This window comes from Carcharodon carcharias, chromosome 17, assembly GCF_017639515.1.
Source record: "Carcharodon carcharias isolate sCarCar2 chromosome 17, sCarCar2.pri, whole genome shotgun sequence".
Classification (NCBI taxonomy): Eukaryota; Metazoa; Chordata; class Chondrichthyes; order Lamniformes; family Lamnidae; genus Carcharodon; species Carcharodon carcharias.
The window spans coordinates 92255827-92279287 of NC_054483.1; the positions used below are offsets into that span (position 1 = coordinate 92255827).

Consider the following 23461-nt stretch of genomic DNA (forward strand, 5'->3'; position numbering starts at 1 on the left):
CGGCCATGAAAAAGGCTTGTTGCTCTGCAACCATTTTACATTCAGGGTGAGACTTCCACCCCCATCTAAAGAGGAAGTCCCACCTCAGAGTGCTGCCAGCCAATCCAGTATTATTAGATTCCGAAGAAGAGGAGGTTATGGAAGCCGGACTGAAGTTGACTCTGGGGTGTATCAGTGGCGAGGTGGGGTGAGGGAGGCCAGGTTTGAGAGGTCAGGGGGGTTAGGGCTAAAGGGGGAGTTATGACCTTGTGAGTTGCCTCCAGTGGGCGTAGGGGATCCATCCAAAGACATCCCCTTGCTTCTTGCCCGACACTGGCTTACCCAGTAAAACCAGCCTACCCACTTCATCCGGGCATCCCCCTGCCGCAGGTAAAATAACAGAGGGAGCCAGGTGAGTGATTTGCAAGGCCCAATGTCTTCGCTGTCCCCCAGTAAAATGGGAGACAGGCCAGGGGCGGGCAGGAAGACAGCAGGCAGGCCTCATGTTGCATTTTATGAGCACCCGACCGCTTTCAAACACACCAGCAGAGGGCCGTAAAATCCAACCCCATGTTTTGGCTGAGATTGAGAAGTGTTTCAGTACATACATATATACATAGACTTGGGAACAGAAATTAGGCCATTTGGCCCATCGAGTCTGCTCCACCATTTAATCATGGCTGATAAGTTTCTCAACCCCATTCTCCCGCCGTCTCCCCGTATCCTTTGATCCCCATACCAGTCAAGAACCTATCTATCTCGGTCTTAAATACACTCAATGACCTGGCCTCCACAGCCTTCTGTGGCAATGCATTCCATAGATTCACCACTCTCTGGCTAAAGAAGTTTCTCTTCATCTCTGTTGCAAAAGGTCTTCCCTTTACTCTGAGGCTGTGCCCTCGGGTCCTAGTCTCTCCTACTAATAGAAACATCTTCCCCACCTCCACTGTATCCAGGCCTTTCAGTATTCTGTAAGTTTCAATCAGATCCCCCCTCATCCTTCTAAACTCCATCGAGTATAGACCCAGAGTCCTCAAACGTTCCTCATACGTTAAGCCTTTCATTCCTGGGATGAAAAGTGGGAGGCAATCTCTTCTTCAAGAAAGTGAATTTTCTTCCCAAAATCTAAGAATAAATGAAGACAGGTACTTTGTGATGATTGCTGGCCTTCTGTCCGTAGAACTCAGCAGTATGATTGAAAGAAAGATACAAAAAACTAAAATTGAAAAATGTAGACCATTTTATTTGAAAGCTTTCAGTGCTTCCTACCTTGTAATTGAGCCAAATGACAAAACGTCCCTCTGAAAGGTCTTGGCCATAATATAGCATTAGATCCTTACCCTTACATTTGTTGTTCCTTTATGTTTCCTTATGGATTATTACAAAGCATAATCTACCTAACAATTCAAAATAAGCTATTAAAAATCATTGCTGATGCCAACATTAAGCCATCATAGTTATTTATTAACACCTGGCCATCCCCTTCTGGGAGAGACAATTGTCCTTATCTTACCAGAAAAGTCACTTAGGTGGCGAATTTTTTTAAATTGAAAAATGGACAAAATTCCAGAATACAGTCCCCAGGATACAAGTGAATATACCATAACTCCCATAATAAAAATTAAATTTAACTTTGCTTAAAGCAGTGGATCTGTTGTCGGTCTTAACGCTCCAATCTACATGATAGGTCTGTGTGATTCTGCTGTGAAATCCAAATCCTTCTGGTAATGAAAGACACAACGTGAGTAGGACACTGGCACACTTTGTAAGCAGCTAAGTTAGCACTTAGCCAATATAACTAACCAAAATGTCCTTGGTTCTTCAGTGGCGCATGTAAAACTGGAATGTAATTGTTTAATGTCAGCTTTCCTGTGAGACTAGTGTCCCCGACAAAGAAATCATAGATCTAAAAGGGATTATGATCTCCCTGTAAAGAGGTGCTGGGGGATGATTTTAAACTATCTGTTTCTTTGTATGAGAAATGAGTGGCCAGCATTTGAAAATTGGTGAAGAACTTAAGCCTGATTTACACTGCAGCCTTGTATGAAACAGGTGGAAAGCTGCTTAAACATGACAAATGGGGTCATACATTGGCTGCAGGAGCATGACTACACATTTCAGGCACAAATTGGTAACATGCTCATCGTGTATGCATTGAGCAGATCTTAAAGGGGCCACTGTGACTGCTCAAAATACAGACCAAAAACTTGTAATTTTTTTGTTGGTGGGCCCGGAGGAGTGGGAGTGCTCTTCCTGACCTCCCCAGAAAGCTGAGGAGTGCCTGGCCTGAATTTTCCCAGCCTATTGGCAACCGGCTAGGAGGTGGGAGGGGATGCTGCAGGAGGAGAGCTGTCATTCTGCTGCAATGGCAGAATGTTAGCGGCAGTGAATTTGGCAGGGCGGCAGGCCATCAGGCGACCATTGAGCCACTTAACTGGCCAATTATGGGCCACTTCCTGCCTCAAAGGGCATTTTTCCTGCATCATGAGGCCCCGCTTCTGCATGGGGAGACTGCCAGGTAAACCGCACCCTGCCATGCTCCCCCCACACCCGCAACGATTGCTAGGCTAGGCCCCGACTTCCTCCAACCAAATGTATTTCTCTTCAAGGATGCAAGGTCATTGAAACACCCCCTCCCCAGTGATGCAGCCTCAACACTGGCCACCGCTAGTGGTGATGCTGCTGAGTTGCCCGCCTTCTGGGCCTACAGCTCTCGGGGCCAGGCTGATGCCCTTAACTGGATACCAGCAATCCCATTAACAGCCTCTTAATTGGCCACCACTGGCAAGATGGAGCCTAAGGGTCCCACAGAATGGGTCTGTCTCCCATTTTCAGCCCCGATGTTGGGACGTTAAGATCGCCTAAGATCAACCACCTACTGTCCCTTCCTCCCCTGACCTGATCTGCCAGGCTGCCAGAACAGGAGTTGGACGAATTTCCTTCCACAACTGGCGAGTTGCACTGGGGGTCCCTGGCTTGGCATCCACATCACACAGCCAACATCAGGAGGTCTTCACGCTGACAGCACCAGGTGTGTGGCAAAACCACTCCGCTGAATTTGTGCCCATTTTGTGCATTACTTGAAAATTGCCCCATTGTTCCTTGGGTTACATTCGATACTCCATTAAGCTAGCACAGAAAAGCCTATGGACATGGAATTATTCTGCATGAATTAACTTTATTAACTGTTATTTAATTAATGTTCTGCATATTCTGTGGAAAATGACTTTATTTGGAGAAAGTAGCCATTCACATACATAAATTAATGTAGATGTAAAATAAATATCTTGACTATTTGATAGTTTATTTTTACAGTCGGAAAAATGAAAAATTAGAACCTGATGAAACTATTGGCTGGGATTTTTTGTGCCCACCAGCAATGGGCATGGTCGGTGGCATGAGTGGACAATGTGGCGCAGTCGGTTTCACAATGGCGTGAAGCCAGTTTCATCGTCCACTCAGCCCGCTGATGCCCACATTTCCTGCCATCAGACGTTGGGAACCTCTTTGGAATATATCAGCATATCATTATATGGCCAGCCCACCAGACTCATTCTCCCCCCCCCCACCCCCCCCCCCCCCACCCGCCCCCCCCCAGCTGGATCATCCGCCCACATCGGCAGGAAAACACGTTGACATGTTTCACGACAGCACATAAGCGACATGCACCTGGCGGGCTGCACTTCATTCGGGACTTCGGGGTTTGTTTGCCTACCTTGCTTCGGTCAGCACTCGCAGTCGTCAGCACCAGGCTTCACAGACAGCACCACATCACTTTTAGGAGGGACTCATGGGTAGATCTCTACCTACCAGCTCAGCCATACGTGGGTGTCTTTTCAACAGCTGCACAGCTATGCCTTGCTTGGGGAAGGGGAAGAAGTGGCCTCAAGGGAAGAGGCTGCAGGACAAGAGTTGTCCTGTGGAAGGGGGGTATCCCAGGCTGGGTGTGAGAACACATGTTAATCTGTGCAAACGACATCAAGATGGTGAGGGCTGAGAAGGCAGCCTCCACAGGAGATGAAGCCAGATGGGGATGTGAGAGTGTGTGCATGAGAATGGGTGGTGATGTCCTTTGAGCTGTCAGTGAGTGAGATGCCAGTGAATGTGTGATGGGCTTGAGTGTGTGAGTTTAGAGCGGTGAGATGGTTATCATACCCTGGTTGCATGGATGAGATCATTCATCCTCTATCAGCATTGGATGGCCAACCTCTTCTGTGCAGCATTGGCATTGCCCACTGCTGCCACTGCCATGCTGGATTGGTGATGCCGCTGCACGTTCTGCAGCCAGAGTGAGGGTAAAGGACCTCACGGCGAGTCTCCCCGCGTCCAAATGGCATTACAATGACGTGTTACAAAACCTGGGGCTGCAGTCTTTTTGCCTTTCGTGGATATCTTCCCTGTAGTAGACATGAGTGGAAGCACTGAGATGTATGCACAGGGCTGGACTTTAAATATGGTGCCTGGTGTGATGAAGCGACGAGGTGATGGTGTGGCAGGTGAATGAGAGCCCGCCTGCCATGGAAACAATGTGTTTCCTGGGAATGCATAAGCAATGTGGCGGCTTTGAGATGATGTGGCATGAAAACCCGCCATTGCGACCGGCGGGTAAAACGTCATTTTACCCACCCATTACCGCATATAGTGCAAATCTGGGGCGATTCCACCCATTGGGTAACCTGATCATTTCTGATACATACTCTTCATTCAAATAGAGTTACACCTCAATCTGAATTCTATACGAATGTTCACAATCACATAGACTGGTGCAGTCACTGGTGCAAAGAGGGATTGAACCACACAGGATGCTCAGTGTAAAGTTTGGCTCAGTATTGCCCATTGTTTCAGTGCTCGGGGTGTCATTTGAAGCATAAAATGGTGACCGAGGTGCGTGCATGCACATCTGGTGGGAGTCACACTTGATGCCATGTTGATGCAAGCACTAGTGCACGCTCAGTCAATACCTGCCTCGTGTACATAGAGTTAGCAGATCAAGATGCCAATCAACATGCAACACCAGTGCTGCCATTTGAAACAGAATACAGAATAACTCTGGGAATAAGCAGAGGTGATACAGAACACAACAAACTACTGCAAAAGGGAGGGGAGGAAGATGGATTCTCAGCATGAATGTTCAAGAGCAATTGTCTGACCTGCAACTCAACAAGGAATAGTGTGTCTGATGTCTGTGCTTCAGTAAGGATATCCTCGCTGACGTCCACCACGTACTGCAGCCACAGCTACAACTTCAGAGCAGGACAAGAACCATGTTGCCACTGGCTGTAAAGGTGATTGCGGCCCTGAAGTTTTATGCATTTGGCTCTTTCCAGGCTGGACTGGAGGTATTTGCAACTCATCTCTAGTTTACGCTCCGCTATTGCGCGACTGACACTGATTCGCTCCGTTCTTTGGGAGCTACCTACATTACATTTCCTCTTGCCAGAGAGAAGCAGGTGGAGTGACTAAGCAGCTTCACTCAGATTGCTGGCTGCACTATGGTTCAGGGTGACACTGACCGCATGCACATCACTTTACATTTGCCCCTGGTCATCTCTGCCTTACGCTGGAACCGAAAGAGTTTCCACTGTCTGAATGTCCAGCTGGTGTGTGAATAGGCGGAGAATCTCACAGGTCATTGCCCAGATTCCTGGCAACAGTCATGATGCCTTCATTCAGTGGCAGTTTACTGCATAAGCTATATTTGAGCCATCAGGGCAAACCAAAAGTGACAAGGGCTATCTGCTGAACATATGGTTGATAACTCTGGTAACATCACATGCATACATGCATAGTATGCATACAGTGAAGGCCATGCTACCACACAAAATGTGATAGAGGAGACCATTGCCATATTGGGATAATGTTTCTGCTAGCTGGTCTGCTCTGGAGCAGCCCCATGGTACTCAGCAGAGCCCGTGTCAAGACTTGTCTTGGTCTGCTCTATGATGCACAGCCCCACTTTCCTGAAGGGACAGCCTTGGCCACACCATAGATGACAAGGAGCTGAAGAGCAGGAACAGGAGGAGAAACAGGTAGGCAAGAGAGTCCCTTGCTCTGCAAGTTTCCCATGAATAACTTATCCAAAAGGAATACCAGTAATGGCAACCCTGATTCCACATTCACCAACTGTCCCACTTTTTACCATCCCCTTGGCACTGATCATCACTGAATTTTTGGCTACAATGTAAAAATGAAAGCCAACACAAAACAAACATTCAAAATCAAATTGATAGATCAAATCGTTCCATATTGCGTATAAAACTCAATTATTAACCCTCGTGCATTTCCTTCATGCCTATCTTCTGAATGCCTTTGCCTGTCCTGGTGCTACTAAGCAGTACTACCCCAGTAGCTGCAGTACTGCTGGTAGAAGGCTGCTTCAGTGAAGGAGACTGAAGATGGGCTTGGAGAATGCTCTTGAGCAGCTCTGGGCCTAGAGGGCCCGGTTTCCGGTTTTGGACTGCATCATCTTGGTTTGAGCGCTAGTAGTCTGGGCTGGCTCCTGACAGGCCAAAGCAGCAGCAGGGTAGCAGTGGTGGGAGGGTGAATGCAGTCCTCCTGAAAGAAGGCAGCTGGCTTGTGCTTCATGGAGCTCTTTTGAACACTCCCTGCAGTGTTACTTAAGGCAATTACTAACAATTGTAGTAATCTGTTGGAGAAACAGACAGAGTTCATGGGCTGAATTTTCCCACCTTAGTTTTTTCTCAGTTGTCAGGATTGTTTTCGGGATATGAACCTATCCTCCTGATTAGTGGTCCTCCCTATTGCTTTCCTGGAGGAAACCAATACCAGTTGGCCTTTGGGCTTCTTAACCAATTAGGGAGGATGGATGGTGGAACGATGTGGCCATTTTATCAGAGAAATGATTTCCATTTAAAGGGATATCAGCACGTTTCAGAGTAGCTCAACAGCACATATATTACAGCCTGCAGCCCCCATAGGAATGGGGTGGGATAAGGAGTAGGCTGCTGGAGCAACCCCTCCATGTCTCCCACTCTTCCCTGAGGGTCCAGTTAAGGGAGCTGAGGGGCTGGAGCAAGATAAGCTATCCTAAGGGTTGGATGATGATGAAAGCTTCTTCAACCAAGCAGGTGTAGATGGAAATGACCAAGGAAGTGAGCAGAGTAGTGTGTGTGTCCCTAACATGGACACAGTGCACCATGAGGATCCATAACCTCAGGAGAGCATGATATGTGAGTGGCACAGTGCCTTCAGTTGCCAAACCCCACACTCTGACATGCCCAGTATTTTCCTGCACATCATACCTCAGGTCAGCACACCTTGCAGCTCCACTCGTTTCTCTCACTGCAGGCATTTCACATACCCATCTGAGCAGCCAACACTTACAGTCACTCAGCCTATGGCCCTCTCAGGCCACAAAAAAGTTGGCCTTCTCTCCTCTGAACATAGCCATTCCTAACAATCCCACCTCCCTGCTTTCTCTCCTTGCAGAAGAGATCATAAAACTTGGTGAGAGTGTGAGGCAGTTAGCGTGGGCCTCCATTAACTGGCAGTTTGCTGCGCACTGGCAATAGGCGCCCTCACATGTTGGAATAGCTGGTCCTCTGCTTGTAGACCTTGTGTTGCAGTCTGACTTCCACCTGCATCTCAGTGCCCATTCCTTCTGTCTTGTGGAGGGGCATGTGGCTGCTTAGAAGGCAACTGGTGCTGTTGTTGGTGTTTCTGTAGCTGCAGCTGAAGCATTTTGCAATGAAAAGCCCTTTGCCCTAGACCAGGAGCAGAGGGGAGAGGGTGTAGCTCTTTCAGCTGCTCGCATGCCACTGATGGTTGATAGCAGGAAAATGCATCTGAAGATGGATGAGGTCAAGAACTCCCTTCAACGCTGTTGGCACTTACCTGCCTAGCAGTGAGAGCACTCTCTTGCAGAATAGGTGCTATGCAAGGCCTCCTCATAGTCTGGCCATGTCTGCAGCTCTTCACTGTAACTGAGCAAAGCCTTCCCACCTTCTCAGTTTCAGTGAGGCAGTCCTGCTGCTGTGCTCTTGCCTTGTCCTCACTATCGGGTTGGGGACACAGAGTGAGACTGCTCTGCTGAATTGAGAAAGAAGCATTCCACTTGGAAAATCCTTATTAACTGGCTCCTTAATAGGTTCAATTGGCGCGCTGCCTCTGCCGGGCGGGTTGCTGCCAGTGCACTCAAACTACCCCTGGGAAAAGTGGGAAGAGGCAGGAATACGTCGGAATACCTGTCCGCCTGCATTTTTTTCTAATTTTCCCACCACTGCCTCCACAACCATCTCCGTGGGCAGAATTTTATGGCCCTGTTTTGGCGGGGATGGGACCATAACATGCGCCAAGCCGTTATAAACCCCATTGACCACAGCGGGAGGGTAAAATCCCACTGCCGTAAAACTCTGCCCCACGAGCCTGGGAAAATCCCCCCCCCCTCCCCCCCCAACCCCCCTGGCTGCTCTTATCCTTAGTAAGAATTGAGAGTTCTGACAAAAGGTCATCGAAACCCTGTATCTCTCATCACAGATGCTGCCTGACCTGCTCAGTATCTCCTCCATTTTCTGCCTTTATTCCGGGTTTCCAGCGTCTGTGGCATTTTGGTTTTGTACTCCAAGTCGTCGGTTGAGTAACGATGCCCTGGCGACCAGCAAGCGCCTTTACGCACCGTAAAACCGTGATGGCAGCTGTTTTGAGTTTGTGTGGCAGCAAACCGACCTTGCGCGTCTCCAATTTGGGCTTCCACTTCAGGGCCAGGATTATCAGCGCGGCCGGCGGGCACGTGCCCAACACGCATGAGCGTGAAATAGCGCCCGATGATGTCGGGCAAGTGCCCTGGCGGCGGCACGCATTCACGCGATATTCCGGTTGGCGGGTTGCAAATGGAAGTCGGCAGCGCGTCCGCTGACTATTAGGAGGACTGTTCAGCCCATTAATTCATTAGTTAAAGTGAAATTTTCCCTGCCTGTCCAACCTTTGGGTCGGCAGGTGGGCAAATAGGCCAAGCAGCCTTTGCATTTTTTGCTAACTCCCATCCACGGGCAGGATGAGGTGTAGATCAGTGATTTTAAAAAAATGTTTTTTTAATTCATTTATAACATGTCCCTGCTCATGTGACAGAGTCACATGACAGACATGAGGGGACATGTTCTCCTTATTTTTGAATTCTTTATTTTTAATGTCAAAAATCTTTAGCTCCCTGAGGCAGCTCTGTGCCTTTTGGGGAGCTTTCACTGAGCGCACCCCCGCTCATCGCACACTTCAGCACTCGTGCTCCTCCCACCCCGGCAGCACTGAGGTTATCAGCGCAGGTTTCAGGCTGGCTAGCCGTTAATTGTCCAGCCAGCGTGAAATCGCGGCCGGGGCCCGATCACGGGTGGTGGACCGTTGCTCAGCCACTCCCAGGCCCACCCGCTGCACCTGCCCAGCGAGGGGAAAATCCTCCCCCAGCTCTCAGACTACTAGTGAAAGCTCCTGGTGCTGCAGCTCTATCGCCGTTCCTTCATTGTGCAGTGGAAGCTGAAACATTAGCTCTCAGATGCTGCATCATAGGCACCTCTCCGAGGATTCTCATGGAATTGACCACCACTTTCACGCTGCAAAGGATGGTCTCAAATCTCTGTGCTAACTTGGTACCAGGCTCTTGCATGCTCCTCCATGCTCCTTAACACAGACAGCAGGCTTTTTGGTAAGCCTTCCAATGCACCAAGCATTTTGATGTGCATAGCCAACAGAAGCCTTCTGTATTCTGCCCCATCAAAGTGCTCATGTGAGGTCTCCACAGCAGAACCCGTAAATGGTGATGTTCACTGATGATCGCACAATGTTCAGTACCATTCATGATTCCTCAGATACTGAAGCAGCCTGTATCCACATGCAGCAAGACCAGAGCAACATTCAGGCTTGTGGCAAGCAACGTTCACACCACTCAAGTGCCAGGCTGTGACTGTCTTCAACAAAAGAGAATTCAACCATCTCCCTTTGACATTCAATGGCATTACCATCACTGAATTCCCCACTATGAACATCTTGGGGGTTAGCATTGACCAGAAACTTTACTGGACCAGCCATATAAATAATGTGGCTGCAGAAGGAGGTCAGAGGCTGGGAATTCTGTGGTGAATAACTCATCTCCTGAGACTCCCCAATGGCTGTCCACCATCTACAAGACACAAGCGTGATGGAATAAACTCCACTTTCCTGGCTGAGTGCAGCTCTAACAAACATTCATGAAGCTTGACACCACCTTGGACAAAGCAGCCCACTTCATTAGCAGCCCATCCATCATCTTAAACATTCACTCCCTTCTCCGCCAGCACAAAGTGGCAGCAGTGTGTACCACCTAAAGGTGCACTGCAGCAACTTGCCAAGCCTCCTTAACAGCATCTATCGAACCAGTGACTTTTGCCACCTAGAAGGACAAGAGCAGCAAATGCATGGGAACACCACCACCTGCAAGTACCTCTCCAAACCACACATCATCCTGACTTGGAATTATATCGCCATTATTTCATTGTTACTCGGTCAAAAAACTGCAATACCCTTACTCACAGGACTGTGGATATACCTAACACCAGGTGGACTGCAGCAGTTCAAGAAGGCTGTTGAAAGAAAAAGGAGTAGAAGTTCATTTGGAGAGGTAATATAAAACAGGTCACAACAATTTGGCCTGTATTATGTTCTGCCCAATTTTAGGTTCCATTAATGTCAATTGGACTCGGGGAGGCTGTAGAGCATGTGGTCAATGCAATACCACCAGTTTCATATTACCACCAAAGCTGAATTTCTATCACAGATGCTTTTCAGACAATGCAAGCAATTTTACACTGTACTATTTTGCTGGAGTTGAGACCATTCAAATCTTACTGTGGCATTGCAAACATGCAGTTTTTCTTTTCATTTGATAATGCTTAAAATGTAGCATTAAACAAACTAGATAAACTGGGATGCAAAGTATAAAAATCAAATGGAAATAAGTTGGAATGCTATAATTTGTAGGTATATACGTTTCACTTCTTGTTAACTGGAGGTACAAGCTAATAGTCCTAGTCATACTGAATCTAGCACTGAGGTCAGATCAGCCCTCATGTCAACAAGAATCTGATTTCCAGTATCTAATAATCCAATCAAATCAGTACAATCATTTTTGTAAATAACGTTTAGAATTGCTTTCCCTCAAATCAGAGGTACAGCCGAAAAACTGTCAAGGAGCTGGAGTGAATCTTTCCAGTTCTGCCTACTCCTTTTTCTTATGTGCATACAAATAACCTAGGACTGGTAATTCCTTCCCAGCTGCTGTAAAATTGCCAGAAGAGCCGTGGAAGCTCTCTTTGTGTGTATAAACAGGAATTCTGCCGTACTTCCGGTGAAATTACAATGACTGATCAGGTATGGCTGTGAGGAAATACATCTCCGACACAGCACTGTGGGATTGCTGCATTGCCAGTACTGCCAGCGTTCAGAGGAGACAGAACACTAAACACAATCACATACACGTTTAAAAACCTAATGGCACTGTTCAAAGACGGGCGCAGGAAAGTGGTGTTGAGGTAGATGATCAGCCACGATCTAACTGAATGACAGAGCAGGCTTGACGGGCTGAGTGGCCTACTCCTGTTCCTATGTTCCTAGTAAGAAATTCTCAGGATGTTCAGGCCAACCTTCCTTACTCAAAAAAAAATGAACTGGTTAGTTATTTATCTTACTGCTGTTTGAAATTTCTTGCTATGTATAAAATAGCTGCTGCATTCGTTAATATATTTATGATTTCTCAAGCTGTACAGTGGTTTCAATTGAGAAGTTCAAGGTTTATATCTCCCTATTTCCACCTCGCCATTCCTTGCACATTAGTAACCTGACTTGGCTGAGCTGAGGAGCACCAATACTACCAGATGGAACATTTTAAAACTTTTAGCACCTATCATGCCTAAGTCAGCTCTAGCAATATGGACTGCTTTGAGATATTGCCGAGAGACAATATCAGGTGCCATAGAAATACAAGGCCTTGCATGCTTTCATGCATACAGAAAGAAGAGCAATAAACTGATGTGTAGAAGTCATGCTGGCAGTATCCACTGAAATAGCACAGTGCTACTAATCTGTATAAGTGGATTCAACATACTGAGCCCAGATTATGGCCTGAATTTTGCAATTGCAGTGAAGGTGAGACAATCAGCAGTCACTTTCATTACAATTGTGAAGCTGACAGTAACTTGTAGCATTTGCACATGTACGGCTAAACATGGGAATCCAGAAGTTGCTGTCATTGTTTCCCTGCCCTTCCTCTGGATGCACTTTGGAAGTTGCTGCAGGTTGAAATCTTAGTAAGTACTTGAATTGACATGAGTGTTAAATTTTTAGATTATTGGTCTTGTGTAAAAAAAAAAGTTTTAAAACATTCCACCTTATTGAATGAGATGTAACTGGGATTTTAATGGTTATAATTACCGCTGGACAACCTCTGACCCTAAAAACTATATATTTTTTTATTTGTGGAGTGTCAGATTTCTTCATTACGATTAAAAAATCCATATATTTTCAAAATAATAGATATTTTTAAGTTTTCTTTGGATATTTCAGGTTTTCCCTTAATTCCATGTGGATGGCCTTTTCTTTAGTTCCCTCTCTGTAAAATGATGCCAGAGATCCCTGGGCTGAATTTCCAGATGCCACCAACTTTGGGAACAGAGGCAGGCAGGGCCCGAAAATTATGAGGCCGGCCAGTGTGTCAGCGTCCCGACCTCATCCCTGACATCAGCCATTTCGCTCGACATGGGTTCAAGGCCTGGGATGACCACCCTGCCCTCACAAGGCAGGCAGGCAATTAGACTTGTTAAGAGCATCGTTAAAGATATGTTGAGGAAACCAACTGGGATTTTCCTGTTGACGTCCTGTTTTCCAACATGCCAGGGTAGCAGATCAACTGCCTGGAGGCAGGCACCTAGTGGTAGGACAAGGGGACCGTGCTCCAAGTCTTCCCTGCCTGCTTGCCTGCCTGGGTAGGACTACAACCATAGGCCACCAAGCAGAGGAACTCCGCCCCCCTCGCTCACCCCACCCCTCCCCCTACACTGTGGTGGCCTGGCTACTTTTTCCATTTTCTATTTCAAGTTTTCTTTTAAATGGTTGGGATGGCGCCTTCTTGTTCTGGCACTCTCCCAGTTACCTACCTTGTTCTGCAGCAGGGAGCTTCTCTCAAACCACCCTTAATTTGGCAGGAATCCTGTCTCAATGCCAATTAAGGGCTCTCACACATGAAAATCTTAAATTTAATCAATTCCCCACCGGAGGCAGGCGTGTGCTCAGAAAACAGCCCCGACTGCTGTTTCCCACCTCCCTGGGGAAAATTCAGCCCCCTGTAGCTAATGCTGGAATGGAATTAATATCAAAATGATGAAATCCATGCCACCAAGATTGCTAGATCTTTGTTGGCAGCTTCCCTTTGTTATGACATGGCAGATGACGTGTGCTAGGCAGACCAAATCCACAAGGGAAACCTGGTTGCGCTCTCACAACGGTTTTGCAATTTGTATTTATTACGAGAAAATGTGAGCACTGAACTCAGAAGTAATAAGTCCATGAAGATCTTTAGAGATTTTAAAAATTAAATTAAAATATTTATTAACAAAATAAAAGATTTCAAGCACATACATAAGATTACAATCACTGCTATAATAACTGCTAAAATTCCTAATTAACCTGACCCCCCCCCCCCACCGCCCCCCCCATTTACACCCCCTTTAAGGCATCCATCCAAAATTGATTTTGGATTTAAAACAGAACCAGCAAGTTAACACAATACCCACTTGACAGTGAATTCCAAATGGCTTTTCCCCAACTTCAGTTTCATTGCAATGCAGACTTATGCACAAATGGCTGGAGGTTTCATTTAGGCTATTTCACACACTCCTGTTAGATCTTACATGGCCTTCTTCCACGTAACCTTTCATTCTTCTTTATATATGTTTCTGTCTTTTTGATATGTAAATTCTATTGTTCCATATGTCGTTGAAACTGTATCTTCTTCATAATATAAAAACTTTTATGTTGTCAATATTGTCAGTAACCTTTGGGAAAAATAAACACACTCCTTAGCCTTGCTTATCTGGCTAGTTGTAAACAGACTAAGATCCCTTTGAAATCAAGTCTCTTCATTTATCTAAAAATGCAAATCCCTTTCATACTTTACATGCTAAGCTAGCATCCATGTTTACTCATTAGCATGTAAAGCACCTAGCTTCTTTTGATGATTTAAAGTTTGCAGTCTATTTGACTCCAAATGTAATTAAATCACACAGATAGGCCCAACCATTCTTACCCCCATAAACCTACTTCACAATAAACCAGAAAAATATTATGCAAATTATTATACTTGCATCGTGCTTTAGGTCAGCAGTGAGCAAAATCTGGGCCTGTAGCACTAGGCCTCAAAATATTTGTAGCAAAAGAAGGTTTTAGGTTAACTCAATGAATAAAACTACTATGAATAATTTCTTCACTTTAGTTGCTGTGTTTTAATGGAAGATTAGCCGTATTTACTTAGAACTCTGCTTTATGGACAGCATCTGATGATGTTATCTGGCTGGCTTTGTTACCACTGCTGAGCTACATTTATTTAAAAAGCCACAAAGGTTAAGAAATTGCAGCTTCTAACCATATAGTCTGTCTGCCTGGTTTTGTTACGATAATAGATTAATATCTTCAACTCAGTGTGTGATGATGCTCCATATAGCAGGACTGACTCCATTTTCTTAGTTGAGAGAGCATTCTGGTTATTTTGTATATTTACTCAACAAGGTCAAGGGTGAAAGTGCTCAACGATATGCTGTTTTCAACTTTGACCTCAGTGACTGTATCAAAGGTCACATCAGGTATGATAAAAAGCCAACAGTATATTCAGCTCGAATCCTCATCACAGGAAAGAACCCTCCACTGCAAGTGTGTTCTTATGGATTCTCAGGCAATACAGGGTGTTCAATGTGACAATTTCAATATGAGGCCCAGAATTTATATCCTCCTGACTTCCTTCCCCATCAATTTACCTCATCAAGGTAAGGAGCATCAGGGTTGTGAATACCTGCTGCAGCATCCGTAAATGAGTCAACTGGAACAAGCAAGGTACAAAGGGAAGTTGCCTGCGTTGCTCCAATAATGTGCCTTAATCCCAAAAGGAGAAACTTCAAAACCACATAATTGGCAGATTTTTGTTTCTGTTGTTAGAACATGGAATTTTGTTCAACTGTCGTTGAAGCAGAGGCCATAAATTATTTAAAAAGAGAATTAGATTGTGTAAGAAGAAAATTAAAGGGAATGGGGAATGAGCAGTATTGTGTATTTAGACCAGGTGGCTCATTTGGGGAAAAAATCAATAGCACAGGCTTGACTGTCTGAATGACCTGTTACTGAACTGTAAGAATCTATGAATTTGTCAATTATCACACTACAAACTTAGTGTAAGTGCAAGATGGATTTAGCTTTATATGGATATTAAAATGATGCTGTGTATATTGAAGGTGAAAGCTCAAACTGACTGCAGTGCAAAATGGAATGAGATTTCTTCCATGGTGTCCTGTTATTTCCTGTTGTCAAGTTGGATCCTGACTCCAGATTTGGACGGCATTTATACTGCAGTTACAGCAGTGATGCGAAATGAAGCCAACATTTTCTTCACGTGCACACAGAGACCTTGCAGTGTTTGGATTGCCTTGGAAATTTCATGATTACTTTGAGCTCTGGATCTTGGTGGTACTGGCACTACTACAGTATTGAATTTGTACAAAATAGTATCCAGCACTCATTTTACTGTTGTTTCACAGGCTATCCAGCATATCCATATTTTAGTCAGTAATTCTATCATCAATTTGGATTATATAGATTACTTAATACAGTAGCAAACTCTGATCTGTGGTGTCCATGATGGATTCTAGCTTTATGCAATAGATCTGTATTTCCTGAATAGATTGAGATTTGTTCTGGTTGTAACTCTTAATAGACATTATTGAGAAATGGCTTTTTTTTTTCATCATTTAGGGCTATGTATCCAGAGCTGGGAATCCTGGTCACCACAGTGAAGTGTTCTTGCAATCCACCCTGTCCTACTCCACTAAGTGATGGCTTTAACTACAGTAGGGACTATAAAGGTTCATGGGAATGAGTGGGGCGCATGGGTTGGCATGAGTTGGCACTAAGTTGGAGGATTAGGTAGAGGGGCATAGATTGGCATGGGGGTATAAGGGGCCATGGAGGCATAGGTTGGCATGGAGGGTATGAGGGGCCATGAGAGGTAGGTGGGGGTCATGAGATGGCTTGAGTTGGCTTGTAGAGGCATGCGGAGTATTTGGCATGGCGGTGAGGCGGTGTGAGGGCTTGAGGGCTGTTTTTGCTTTTACTGCTTTTTCTTAACAACTGAGATGTAATCCCAGAGCACCAAGGTGGTCATTTTAACCAGCCTGTCTTGACACCTGGCAGCCCTGTGGCTACCTTTGAACGCTTTGCAGGGGCAGTGGACCTGACTTCTGTTAGCACCTGTCTACAACTCCTCCACACCTCCCACCTCCCCCACCCCACACCCCACCTGCCCCGAATGAAAATCTGACTGTTTGGGCCACTTTCTCCTGAGTCGGGTTTGTGGAGTCGGAATTTTCCCAAATCTGCACTCTCAACTCAGGAGCGAAAATTCAGCCCTTTAAGTGAATTGTAAGCAAATTGCAAAACAAAAATAACCACTTTATGTCATTGAATTGCAAATAAAATACGACATTCATGCTTAAATACACTCCAAATACCTAATGGTAGTATCTAATGGTAGTATTTGATAGGTCATGGATTAATGCAAAGTCGATAGGTTAAGTATAAAGGAAGTGACATTGTAAAAGCAATGAGGTCAGTTAATTAAAGTACTGCTAGGACTTATTTGTCTGATAATGGTCCTAATTTCCGCTGTTAAGATGCAAAAAAGCACAGTGCACCTGGTTCAGCTTTCTCACTTTATGACCATTGTCCATGTGCACTTCATCATGTGCAGAGCTATTATTAAAGATGTTATAGCAGGCCACTTAGAAAAATTCAAGGCAATCATGCAGAGTAAACATGGTTTTATGAAAGGGAAATTGTGTTTAAACAGTTAATTGGAGTTGTTTGAAGGAGTCGCATGTGCTGTGGATAAAAGGGATATGCTATACTGTACTTAGATTTCCAGAAGGCATCTGATAAAGTTCCACATCAAAAGTTATTGCGGAAAATAAAAGCTCATGGTATAGGGTGTCACATATTGGCATGGTTAGAAGATTGGCTAGCTAACAGGAAGTAGAGAGTTGGCATAAATGGGTCTTTTTCTGGTTGGCAGGATGTGACGAGTGGTGTGCTACAGGGATCAGTGCTGGGGCCTCAACTTTTCACAATTTATGTGAATGACTTGGATAAAGGGGCCAAAGGTATGTTTGCTAAATTTGATGATGACGCAAAGATAGGTAGGAAAGTAAGTTGCGAAGAGAACATAAGGAAGCTGCAAAGGGATATCGATAGGTTAAGTGAATGGGCAAAGGTCTGGCAAATGGAGTATAATGTGGGCAAATGTGAAATCGTTCAATTTGGCAGGAAGAATAAAAAAGAAGCTTATTATCTAAATGATGAGAGATTTCAGAGCTCTGAGATTCAGAGGGATCTGGGTGTCCTAGTACATGAACCATAAAAGACTAGTATGCAGGTACAGCAGGTAATTAGGAAAGCTAATAGAATATTACAATTTATTGTGAAGGCAATTGATTACAAAAGTAGGAAGGTTAAGCTTCAGTTGTACAGTGCATTGGTGAGACCACATCTGGAGTTTTATGTGGAGTACTGGTCTCCTTATTTAAAGAAAGATGTAAATGCATTAGAAGCATTTCAGAGACGGTTTACTAGACTAATAGCAGGAATAGGTGGGTTGTCTTATGAGGAAAGGTTGGACAGTTTAGGCTTGTATCCATTGGAACGTAGAAGAGTAAGAGGTGACTTGATTGAAACCTATAAGATCCTGAGGGATCTTGACACTACGGATGTGGAGAGGATGTTTCCTCTTGTGGGAGAATCTAGAACTTGGGGTCACTGTTTGAAAATAAAGGGTCACCTATTTAAGACAGGGATGAGGAGAATTTTTTTCTCTCAGTGGGTAGTGAGTCTTTGGAACTCTCTTCCTCAAAAGGCAGTGGAAGCAGATCTTTGAATATTTTTAAGGCAGAGCTAGATAGATTCTTGATTAACCAGGAGGTGACAGGTTATCAGGGGTATGTAGGAACATGGAGTTGAGGTTACATCCAGATCAGCCATGATCTTATTGAATGGTGGAGCAGACTCAAGGAGCCAAGTGGCCTACTCCTGCTCCTGATTTGTATGTTCGTCTGAGAATGTTGTCCATAAGGTTGTTTATTTTGCCTGATACCTTTTTTGATCAAGGTGGTCACCTTGGCTAGAAAATTAATAAGTCTTTCTTGAGTACTGCTGAAAAAAGACATTTTGTCAAAGCTTTTTGTCTTGCACTGATCAGGACAATCGCAAGAATCCCAATGTCAGGGGAAACAACAACTTTATACTGTATGCGAAGGGAGTGATGATTAGTTGGCAAGTGGTCGCTGATTGGTTGAGGCGTTTCCATGGAGAATGCACTAGTTAATGGTGACTGACAGTTAACTGTCAAACACTGTTTGAAATTCAAACCAGGCAGCTTGACTCTGATTGGTCAGAGCATTGCCCTAAGGAATGAACCAGCAAATGGCTGCCACTTATTTTGTTCAGTTGAAGCAAGTGCAATGTGTGTTCATGTTCTTTCTGTCTCATTTACCTAAATGCAGAGAGGTAAAAATAGTAGCTGCACTTGAACAAATGTGAATGTAAAATAGTGGCTGACTTTATTATAACATAGCAAAGTAATTATGTAACGCAGTAGTTTATAAGAAGTAGTTATGACCAAACTGTCACTTCCAGACACAAGTCAGTTATATATCTCAACTATTATTGCATAGTATGTTCTATTTCAAGAAAGAATTTACCATATAGAGAAAACTTAAACCCAAAATACCCAAAATAAAGATAACCACAAACCTGTATAGAAACTGGATGTACCAGTCTTCCATTTGTCTTATAAGTCTCCCTTTATTTAGAGTTCAACTTTGTTACAAAGCCTAATTTTTGTAGGGAATGGCCTATGCAAACAGTGTCTCTATTGAACATAAGGATTTGTCTATTCCATCTGAATGCTCTCCCACAAAATGGATATTGGATTGTGTGCAAGTCCTTCCACCTGTCTTTTCACTCTGACAACAAAAGAAGGGTTTACATGTGTGGAAATCAAATTGCAGCCTGCACTCTACATTTAATTTATGGTTAATTGATCATGAACACAAGTGATTTATCATTTTTGTACTTTTGAGAGTGCTAATTAAAAGTAATATGTGCTTTCAGATTCCAGTGAATGCCACCAATGCTCTTGCTTTTGCTCACCAACTGATGACCTACACTGGAACTGCAGCTAACTTCGCCGACATGATGGATGTTATTTTTGTGGCTCGAATGATTCAGAAGTTAATCATCTTTGTGGATCGAGTCAAAGATGTAAAGTATCAAAATCTGGATGTGGATCCCATACTCGAGTCTCTTCATGCACCTATATTTCCTCATTCTGGGTTTAAAACCTATTAGATTAATATTTAGGTTTTTTAATCATATGGAATAAATTATGAGTTTTCTTTTGAGTTCTTATGATAGATTTCATTTTTAGCACAGCATGTTGAAAATATTTTTTTTCTATTTCATTCATTGTTACAATGTCTACCGTTAATTAAATCAATACTGAGCTAGAAGACCATGAATAAGAATGCGATTTGAGATTTAGGGATAGATTGCTCATTTAGTGCACAGCATAAAACCAACATTATGGATCAGACGCCTGTATACAAATCGCTCTCCATTGAAATCAGTGCTAATGAAAATTGGACAATTTCTACAAGGCGCAGCCAATCCCCAACCTTAGTAGTTAGGTGAAAAACTGCCCAGAAAGTGATGACAAAGTCATTGCTTGAGTTAAGTCCATAACGTATTATTATTGCAGATGAGGACATCCACTCACCCATTATAGTTCATCCATTCAGAAAGAACGTGCGTTATCTTACTACTGTATCTGGCAGTTTCCTAAATCTTTCCTAAATGGAGCTTTAGCTTCATTTCACACCATAATGTAGCAACTTTTTACGTGAAGATGAACTTCCTAATAATCCTAAATATATCAAAAGAAGACATACGGACTCGAAACGTTATCTCTGTCTCTCTCTCTCTCTCCACAGATGCTGTCAAACCTGCTGAGTTTTTCTAGCATTTTTTGTTTTTGTTTCAGATTTCCAGCATCCGCAGTATTTTGCCTTTATATTATTGCCTAAATATATCCTCTTTGTCATTTTGTTCTGGTTTCATTGTTTACTTTGAAGTCATGTTCCAAAATTATTTTTTTCTGTGCATTTTCTATCCTTTGTGCCTCAATAGAGGTGCCTCATAACCCTGATGTTAGAGAACAGTCTTATTTTATGTATATACACTGCCCCTCTTAGGTGACAGTAATGAGTGACAGTGCTCAAGGTGCAATTTGATAAGAACACTGCAGTTTAAGATCGATTTCCTTGGACATGTACTGTATCATATACATGAGCACCAGGACCATCTCTGTGAGTTATTATGAACAGATATTGTTTGTGCACTCTATTTAATGCTTTACCTAAAATTGAAACAGTGGCTTCTTCTGTTTTTCTAAGCATCTCAAGTGGTGTAAAGGAAAACATGAAGCACTTCAGAAAAACTGATCCATGTCCACAGCATATCCATCAAGGGACCTCTGTGTAATTATGCAGTTGCCACACATTGTTTTAATAATAATCAGCTTGGAACATTCCAAACTAGGCTCAAATACTACATGCAAAAATTAGAGAGAAGCATTTTGGAACAAGATTTCAGCAAATATTATGATAAGCCTTATATTAATTTTTTTCTCTGTTGCCAGATGTTAGCTATTCCTATAAGTATCCTGTCACCTATTAATGCCTGAATAATGATATTAAACCTCAGGAAGATGGAGCCTTTCTGTCATTATAAACTGTTTCCAGTAAATAGGTCTGACTGCCCTGCTCAGCATCTCATTTAGCAGCTGAATTTCCATTCCTAATTGTTCATCATTAATTGAACAGAAAATCATTGGATATGCAGGAGGCATGGTGTGGATGGCATGTGTGGGGTATCAGAAGAGCCACCTTGGAAATTCAAACTTTAGAATTTTTATTAATAAAAAAACTTGCCCATTTGTCAAACTAGATTTTTTTTCCCCCACAGGCAGCACCATAATGGAGGCAAATTGAAATGTTTACAAATGGATTCCTCAGAAAAGTCTGGGCAGTGCACTGGGTCAGAGAATTGCGAGGAAGGTTATTTTAATATTTTCCAAAGGTTTAGTTCTCCTCTAATACCTAGAAAATCTACTTTTGATGTATGAATGAGATAATAGATCCTGTATAATCTGGTATTTTAATTCACCTTAATTTATCCACTAATGCGGAACTTTGTTTGGTTGTGCTTAGCGTTCACTTACTGTATGCAAACAAAAGAGGAGATTGGCTTAAAGCTCAGTGCAGGATGTTTGGTTTGGACTGTTCTGAACAAGCCATTAAACTCTGTTTTTACAAAGGCTAAAAACAGGCAAGTTAACCTTGGGGCATAGAGAGGCAGGCTAGCCAGGCTTGAAATCAAATCATAGATTGGCATTTCTTTTGGAAGAAGAAATGATATTTGAAAAGAAAACATTATCTGAAATTTCACTTGCAGCTAGTATTTGGCAAACCACCAATTAGGTATTTTTACTTACTTACGAATGCAACAGCTTGACCGATAGGACTAGTTTTTAAAAAATTAATAGTTATTGTTATGAAAATGTCTAATTTCATGATTCTCATGCTTTAGTAATAAAACCTTTAGTTGGGAATTCAAATATTAAATGTAAGCTAAGTGGGGGTAAAAGTGCAGGGTTTGAGAAACTCGTAAACAAAACCTAAAGAAATTGCAATTCAAAGGGTAGCCCATGTTGTTAATAAGTTCAAAGTTAGAAGTGCTGAAAACAGCCGACAATGGGTAACCTGTTTTTGAGCCTTGGGAGAGACAAAATGTTTACAGTGAGCTTCATAAAATATAAATTATTCATATGGGTCCCAGATCAAAGTAATGTTTGAAAGCAAATGATAGACAGGGGAAGATCTTAGAGTATCCATATACTTTTCAGATCAAAGGACAAGTTTGGGAATTGAAGTTAATTAATTGAAATCGCTATCTGGGACATCCCAGGTGTGCCATTGGCATGGGGATAGATTGCAAGGAGACAGTTTTTTGTTTTGGGTTTATCTGTGCATTTGCTCACAGAAAATGCTAGTCAGCTTGGAAGACTGTAATAAGGCAGTTGTGTATCTGCCAGCAGCCAGAACAAGATGCATACAGGCAATTAGGAATCAAGAGTGTCCTTGATTTGGAGTACTAAACAGGAATTGCGAGTGGGATCCATGCTTGGAATGAAAAGTGCACGTGCATGAGGAAGTAAAATTGTCAGATCTGCCTAGTAAAACTTGTGGACGAGATTGGAAGTGGAACCCTTGCAGAGAGAGACAGAGCTCTACAAGTCTAACTCCCATACTGGGAAACTGAGGAGAATCAAGCTGAATTCCTAAGAGCTGTGGCACTCCTTGTTTTGGCCCAGGGAGAAGTGAAGCAGCTTTCAAGACCTGGTAATGTACAGGTGAACTCTCAGGTGGAATTAAAAACAGACTGGGAAACACTATGTTGAGATTTTTAGGTTTAAATAAGAAGTATTTACAAAATATAGTGTGAATTTAGTAGTACTTGCTTTGTTTAATTCTATTACAGTAAAGGTTTTTGTTTTAGATGTGAATCCTTATGACAGAGTTCTTTCAGTTGGCAAATGGGAATTTAAATTTCTTTTTAGAAGATAATGGCATCCCTTGAGTCCTCCCTTTGTAACATTATAAAGAATAATATTTAAGGTTAGCTTTCTTTTATTGCGTTTTTCTCTGTTCTTTTCTTCCTGCTTTAACCTGCTTTAACATTCTTGTTCATCATTGCTTGACATTAACAGTAGTGCTGGCATGAAGAGCATTTGATTGTGTGAGGAAGCCAAATTACTATCAGCAAGTATTCAATCTGAACAAAATTTAGAGTTTAATCTTTGTAACTCTTTGTTGTAGTAATGTAAGTGCATTATTTCAGGTGGAATGAAGCCCATTGTTACCATCACAAACTCCATTCCCAAACAATTGATTCCATTCCTCTCACTGTGTGAGGCCGACCTAGACTGTTCACAACTTTGTCATAGGTCTCCAATAATAATCCTCCCTCATCAGATCTTAAAGGGTCAACCCAAAGATTCTGTGGGATGCATCTGAGGATACTAAGGGAAGTAAGGTAGAAATTGTGGAGGTGCTGGCCATAATCTTGCAAT

General features: G+C 43.3%; 1 protein-coding gene across 1 annotated transcript in view; it reads left to right on the forward strand.

The window, feature by feature from the left end:
- LOC121289836 (adhesion G protein-coupled receptor A3) overlaps window positions 1–23461 on the forward strand; it is a 553143-nt gene that overhangs the window by 315698 nt on the left and 213984 nt on the right. Inside the window, exon 10 of the mRNA XM_041209725.1 lies at window positions 19384–19533. Within this exon, the coding sequence (XP_041065659.1) occupies window positions 19384–19533 (150 nt within the window). The remainder of the gene's footprint in view (window positions 1–19383; window positions 19534–23461) is intronic.